Source organism: Atta cephalotes (genome assembly GCF_000143395.1).
Source record: "Atta cephalotes unplaced genomic scaffold scaffold00041, whole genome shotgun sequence".
NCBI classification, from domain to species: Eukaryota; Metazoa; Arthropoda; class Insecta; order Hymenoptera; family Formicidae; genus Atta; species Atta cephalotes.
Window position 1 is genome coordinate 1,003,299 of NW_012130105.1, and position 7,787 is coordinate 1,011,085.

Consider the following 7,787-nt stretch of genomic DNA (forward strand, 5'->3'; position numbering starts at 1 on the left):
GAGAGAGAGAGAGAAAGAGAGAGCGAGAGAGGCCAAAAACAAAAAATTCAAGTTGGGAAATTTGCTCCAAAAAGAGGAGGACTTAAAAACGTGCGGAATTAAAACGCGTCGAAATTGGCGCGAGAAGTCGCTCGGCTCCGAATGCTCCGATGTGCAGAAGGAAGAAACGTGGCCGACGAACCAGATCAGGCCGTGAGCGTGTCGCGCGCCGCCAGTGTGTAAGGCATTTAATAACAGGCCGATTTTCGCTCGGCCCGGCCGCCGGCGCGAAGTGTCGCGCACACACACGCGCGCGTGCGCGCGCGCACATATGTGTGTGTGTGTGTGTGTGTGTGTGTGCGGCACGCGGATAAGCCTCAGACGCCGCGGTAGGATGGACTTTGAGAATGAATGCTTACTTTTCTTCGAGTCCTGGCGGGAACGCGATCGCCGGCTTACAGCGTAGCAGATCACGAGGACGATTCCGCCGGCGATCAACGTGGCGAGCAGCATCATCAGGCCGGGCACGCTCGCGCTCTCCAGCACGTTAGTCGGACACGTCGTGTTCTCCATCTTCGGCCGCGTGCGAGATGGTTTGACTCAGCCGGCACTTGTCGTCGCGAGCCACACGCGTTGACATACAACGGAACGGCACACACCCTCGCACACGCAGTTAACACGGAGCACATGCGCGCGAGCGCGCACGTGTGTTGACTCTCAACTGGGAAAAGTCACGGAAAAGCCCTCCGATACGAGGGACACCACGCGACACGACGGACTCACGGACCTGCGGCGACCGCGAAACCAATGAAATCAGCAGGAGGGTGTGCGTATATGTGTGTACGTATTATTATCCCGCATTCGCCAGTCTTCATGTACAGATGTACATGCAGCGTGTGCGCGCACCCGGCGCGTACAGCGTAAGCGTCGTAAACTGTGCGTTCCGAAAAACCACGTTACGTGAGCAACGGGCCGACGCGACGACCGTGGAGCGTACGTTTCGTAGATCGTCAAATTGTCGAGTGACTGCGCGCGATCTTCCTCGCGGAGTACTCCGCGCGCAGATATCACGTGATCGACGGAATACGAAGCACGAGTCGCGGGGTATAAACGTGATTCTCGCCGTGAAAGTTCCAACAGATTAAGTTTGTTTTCTCCTCGAGTCACCGAATATAATCGCTCGGCGATTAAAAAACCGATCGCACGGCGACGGTTCTTCCCTCTTTTTCGTTTTCTTTTTTTTCTTTTTACTATCGTATCTCTCTTTTTCGTTTTCGACACACTTAACTGACGCTGTTATTGTCGTCAATTCAAACGCGTCTGAATGTTATCGCTATTAACGCGTCTGAACATTGCCGTGATTAACGGGTTTGAACGTAGTCGCTTATCGTCCGCGCGGGAAATTTCGAAGTCCCGCTCCGCGCCTTCTCGTGTCTTGGCACGGCACGCGCGATACAAAATACGATACGTACATATCACTCGAGGTCCGTGTGGCAATTTAAGCACGCGCGATCGCATCCTCCGCCGTCGGGGTCCACTCGTCCGCACGGCCGTGACTCTCGTTCGATTGCACCGGTAGCCCGATTATCATCCGCACGTGCACGCGCATCGACGGGGTCCACGCTGTCTCTTGTGGCGTCGCGTTGATATAAGAGGAGCTGTCGGTCACCATTCCACGACGCGACCCCGTTAAACGTTACCATTCGATCCTTTCGTTGTCGTTCGTATATAAAAATCCTCGTGTCTTCTCGTGCACTTCACGTCATCAATGATCGTATCTATTCTGACATTTCCCGACGTCCCCTTCTCGCATGTCGTGTCGTCAAAAGTAGTTAAAACGCGGATCGCGTTACGACTTACGTAAGCGCGATGACAGTAGCAGCGACGAGGACGATGATGCACGTACGGACTCGGACCGTATAATAAACCGCGATCCGCGCGACGGTGACGCGAAGCGACGGTGACGCTCCTCTCCTCCCGCGAAACGGCTTGGCGCGTGTTTGTCACGGCGAGTCATCGTGCGCCAGTATATACTGTTTCGTGGAACCGCGTCTCCCGAAGCGCGCCGACCCCTACCGCGTCGTTCTCGTCTTTCCTCCTTCTCAATTCTTATGCGTGACGACAGACCGCGACGCGCGACTCGTCCGCGACATTCGGGATTAATGAAATCAACAAAATCACTGAGTTCATGTCAAATATACCGAACACAGTTAGCTCATTGGCCATATTACTTCTAATTTAAAGAGTTAGAAGCCATCCAAGCCACGAGTCAAAATGACATCGAAATTGCGAAAATGATTGTTTTAAAATTACTAAAAATAATTGTTTAATTAGTTAAGATACATCATTGTGAATAGTTCTACTTGGAAAGAGATTCATACATACAGAACTCAAGTCACTAAGTATGACCTCAAAATAACATCAAAATTGTTCTAAGATAATAATTTGAAAAAAGTCACTTTTCAATTAAGTTAAGATTTATTTTAATGTTATCGTTAATTGTTCTATTTGAAGTTCATACAAACAGAACACAAGTCATCACAACATCAAAATAACATCAAAATGATTCTAAGATATTTACTAAAAATTATTTCTCAATTAATTAAGATTTATTTTAACGTTATTTTGACGTTATATCGTGTTTTATTTAGAGATTTATGCAGAATTAATCATAAAAATGATCACTACAAAATGATCACTACAAAATTACAGTCCGATTCACGCTCACAATTTTCGTAAACATCATTTGTTCTTGTTAAAGATTTGATAAACAACAATGAAATAATTCCAAGAGTATTGTGAACGTAAATCGGACCGAGCCTAAAAGTTTTTTAGTAATTTATGATTCATTTTAACGTCATTTTGACAATGATTTATCGTGAGTTGTTCTTATGCTTATTGAGCAAACATCTCTCTTACATGAAGAGAAAGAAAGAATTATAAGAAGGTATTTATAAATTTTTATATTTGAGTCTTGATTACATCTTTAGATGTCAGAAACCAATCACAGTTAACATTTTAAAACATTACTTGAGACAATTTTAAAAATAAGAATGAAATAAGAATGGACTATGAACACGGTCTAAAGACTCGAATCGGAATTATTCGAAGAATCAATCAATGAAACTCTATTTTAAGACGTTACTACTGTCATATACTAATTACTAATCATTTGTATAATTACGATAAAATATATCTAGTGAGAGCAAAAAACAAGGAAATTTTGTACAAGGAAATTTTTTATTAAAAAAGTCTTATTTGTAGAAAGTAAGCATTAATTAGCAATTTTATACAATAAATACATTCTGTTCTAACATGTTTATGAATACATTCTGTTTTAATATGTTTAAACGAATACTTCATATGTATTTTTGATTTTAGAAGCTAAATTTCTCGACGAATACTTTTTGAGCATCCAAATAATACAATTTTTAATTTTCGTTTTTTTTCAGATGATATATTTTCTATAATTAATACATATCTTTTTAATATATATAATTTTAAGAAATGTACAGTCGATTTTATTCTTTATGAATAAATTGTTAATTACCTAGAAATGCAAGAAATAATCATCAGTTATCGTCGAATCGATGTCAAACTATTGTTGAAATTAATGTTGAAATCATCGATATCAATTCGATGACTCATTTCTCACTTAATATCGATAATATCGATAAATAGTATTCAATTCGAAGTTTAATTTATTCCGAGCGTGTTGTTTTGAAATAGAAACTTTAATCATTACAGAAATACACGTTTCTTTTCTCAATGTTTGACAATCAAAACCTGGATTGAGATGACGAGGCGATCTTCGCATTTTGGGGCGACCACTCACGTCTCGGTCACAGCGATTCATATAATTACGATAAATTATATATCTATGTGCCAATAAACATCATCCAGTTTATTACGAACGTGTAGTTTTGACACTGAAACTTTAATTGCTACAAAAGTGAATATGTTTTTTTTTAACGTTTGCAGTAGGTTACGTTAAGACTAGAAACATTTATAATCTTAAGCGTAAAAAAAATTATGATGATTAAAATAGCATCAAAATAACTTCAAAATAATTATTAAAGGTCTTTTTAAGATCAGACAAGATTCATTTTAATATCATTTGGATGTTATCATGATCTGTTATTCTGTTTGAGATAATTTAACGTAAACACGTGTCTATAAAACTGTCGAGACCTCTGAAGAGCACCTCTCTCCACAAAAATTTGAAAATCTTAATTTTAGATAGCATAAAATCTCGATTTAATTTAAATTTAATACATACATATAGAGACCTATTAATATACATATAGAGATCTTATAAAGAGTCTGAATATGAAACAGTCATTTTGATTGATTTGCCATGTTTTATCAATTCCTAAAAGAGAAAAAAGGATAAGGAAAAAATAAAACAAAAAGAGAAAGAAGTAGTAAACATATGTTCTCTTCCCTTTCGCATAATTTTATTAAAATTAAAAGTTTGTATGCTAAAGATGCGAATAGTTCGAATTTAAATCGAATCCACTATCAATTAGTTTTCAAATCTGAGAGCTTTTCGGATAAGTTCAAAATTTCAAATCAATCGCTTATTTTATTTGCTTCATTTATGCACGACTCTTAATTGAATGATTTATTTTCATGTCTATTTAAAAAATCTGGAACGTTATTGAAAAATATCTTATTATTTTCAAATTTCTTTTAATGTAAATCCAGGAAAATTTGGTTCGAATTCAATTCATTTTTAAATAAAATGACTCGATTCTCAGGTGGCACTTGGTTCATACATTTTATACATATTTTCTAAATGTATTCAATGTTCTACAAATATTTAAGAAACGCATATAAAATCAATATGTGCTACCTAAGTTTGATTCGATATAAATATTTCAAATTCGATTCGATTCGTTTTCGAACATATATTAGCAAAGATTCGATTTGATTTGATTTGACCTCACAAATATATGATTCGCACCTTTGCTGCATATAAAATATTCTCTTTTAGAGAGTGTCTAATATAAACTGAGAGAGAGCGTTTTTTTCTCGCGTAGCAATTATTAACCACCTCGTTTTATTCTCGATAGTTCTCATAATTATGTTATCTCATTACCACAAACACATAACGGCTTGGATTAACAAGCAGCTTCCAGTCGGAAGCGTTATCTTCTTGGAAATAAACTCTATTCGCGAAAAAGGAAAAATCATTTATCAGCTTTTTTTCTTGAATTCACGCCGTCAATCCTGGAAATGTCACAGGTTTTCCGTTTCATTCCGAGAAGATTCACCACGTCATGCAAACTGATAAACGGCCTGGAAACAATACGCATCATCATCTTACGTCGCTTTAGCATGACGAAATTTTACGACATTTTTACGTGGCGCAGCATGAAGACGCGGCGGAAGCTTTCCGTGAAAAACATGATCGTCTAATCGTGTCCTTCGATCCAGCGTTTTTTTTCCTTGCTAGCGAATTTCTGTGCATGTAAAACACATATCATCATAAAAAAAAAGATACGAGACGCATTACGTCTATGGATTAAATAATTATACATTTTACTAATTTTATATAAGATGAACATTCAGGAGAATTTCTTATTCTTGATAAATGGAAGTTATAGAATGATCATTATCCTCTCATAAAGATTCTATATCTAGATATAGAAATCTTGATCGAAAATTTTGTTATTTGTCTGTATGCTATTATATTTATATTTATACATTGAAACAGTGAATTTTAATAAATATTTGTTTGATTTAGTTAGATTTAATTATTTTTTTTATATAGTAAATATTTATTTACTATAACAATGTAAGTAAATGTTTACTTATATTATGTTTACTTATATACTATTCAAAGAAACATGTTTTAAGATTTAGTAAACTTTTTTTCAATGTATTGTATTATTATAGGCTTAGAGTCTCAATGAGCAACATTATACTGATACGTCATCCTTTACAGCTTTTTCTAATTTATTTTATAATGTATGTACTCATACTTCTCTTGTCACTTATGCTTTTTAAAATAAAGACTGTTATTACTTTAAATACTGATAAATCGGTCTTTAATCGTTTAACATTCTCAGATAGCAAGCGTCATTTATCGTTATTTTGACGTCGAAATGATGTCAGCTTAGGAATGTTAAACGCGGACAATCCAAAATAAACATTCGATTCAGCGTTCAAAATAATAATAATCTTTATTGATATCTTCAGTTAAATCGATATAATTATCAGACCACTTTTTGCTCACCGTGCAAACTATCTATTGTAAATGGAAGATGGAAAGACATTTATTGTCGAAGATACGAATATAATAATATCGATTTGTTTCCATCGAAGATTTTAAACACTGACAAACCGAGCGTTCATCTTCCACCGTTTTGCGTTCAACATTTGATTCGGTATAATTATCCGTTTTCCACGTGCAGACAATCTATCGTAATGGTTTCGGAGTGGCCACGGCAGGATGCACTAAATGTCCAATCCGTTATTCGCCCCGTTACTTTTCCCTATTTCAAACGCCTTCGTCCTCGATTCTCGACTCTCACGCTCGAGCTCGAACACCGTGTCAGCAACTGGTACCGTAGAAGTAAAACGACAGATAGGGGCATAATTATAGACGCAAAATACATCTCACAAAAGCATAATAGTCGACAGAATTAATAAAGTTAATGATGAAATTATTATTTCCATTTCAAGCGTTAGTAATTAGACTGGCCAATTTGGCTGCGCTGATTCTATTTCTCATGCAAGAAATAATAAAAATTACGACGACGACTTTGATCAAATCCAGTTTAATGGAGTGACTGAATTATCAAGCAATTAATATCAACAATGTTTTATTAATGTGGACGGAATAATTAATTGTTTGATAATTGGTTGGACAAATTAAATTAGAAAAGTTTTACGAGTAATTTATATTTATAATCGGAGATTCTGTAATTGTAAGCAATTTTATTTCAGTTAAATTCGTCGCCGATAAAGTTGGATTTCAATCGAATAAATCTGGAATTTTTTTCATCAATCGTTAATTTGGCCACGTGATTCATTTTGTCGTGGAATACTCTGTTTTGCTTTTTCTTTATTGGATTTGTAATACATATATGTACATATAATATACATATAAAATGATATTGATAGAACTACGTTGAGATCAGGTTTTCGTTTATTTACAAACAGATTCCCCCAGTTTATACCAACAATCAACAGCTTTTTCTGCTAAGACTTGTCTCGATGTTTTTTGATTTATATCTTTTTTCTTTAAATAGACGCGATCAAGAGAACTCTAATATAACTAATTTAAATATATATATATATATATATAAAACATCAAGCAATCCAGTCGCAATAATATAAAAAATTCATTGCTGAGTGATTTGAAAACAGACACAAGAAATATAGTATAAAACTGAAAAAGTAGATTTGGAAAAAATTGATTTCAGCGAGAAATGCAGACTCATCAAATTAATAAATCGATATATCGTTGATTTTGACGTCAATTGGATGAGGTCAATATTAATAATTATTTACTGGGATATTAATTGTCAGTTAACGTCGTATTTTAAGTCGTATTTTGTCGTAATTATCTGTCTAGTAATAATATATAATAACATTAATTAAAATTTTTTTTTTTACTTAATGAGAAGATCAACTATATATTTATAATAAAAAATGATCTTTAACTTTCGCTATCCTGTCCACTTTATATTGATATATGAAATTATTTCTTATTATTCTCCTTATTCCTGAACTAAGTGCACTTTCTTCGCAAAAAATGTATAAATATATATATATATATATATATATATATATATATA

General features: G+C 35.7%; 2 protein-coding genes across 2 annotated transcripts in view; one reads left to right on the top strand and one right to left on the bottom strand.

Moving 5' to 3' along the window:
• The window catches only part of LOC105622170, a 30,945-nt gene extending 30,393 nt beyond the window's left edge, over nt 1-552 (bottom strand). The window contains exon 1 of the mRNA XM_012203600.1: nt 399-552. Within this exon, the coding sequence (XP_012058990.1) occupies nt 399-552 (154 nt within the window). The remainder of the gene's footprint in view (nt 1-398) is intronic.
• A 4,513-nt stretch (nt 553-5,065) lies between these two features.
• The window catches only part of LOC105622223 (peptidyl-prolyl cis-trans isomerase-like), a 7,570-nt gene continuing 4,848 nt past the window's right edge, over nt 5,066-7,787 (top strand). Inside the window, exon 1 of the mRNA XM_012203648.1 lies at nt 5,066-5,188. Within this exon, the coding sequence (XP_012059038.1) occupies nt 5,066-5,188 (123 nt within the window). The remainder of the gene's footprint in view (nt 5,189-7,787) is intronic.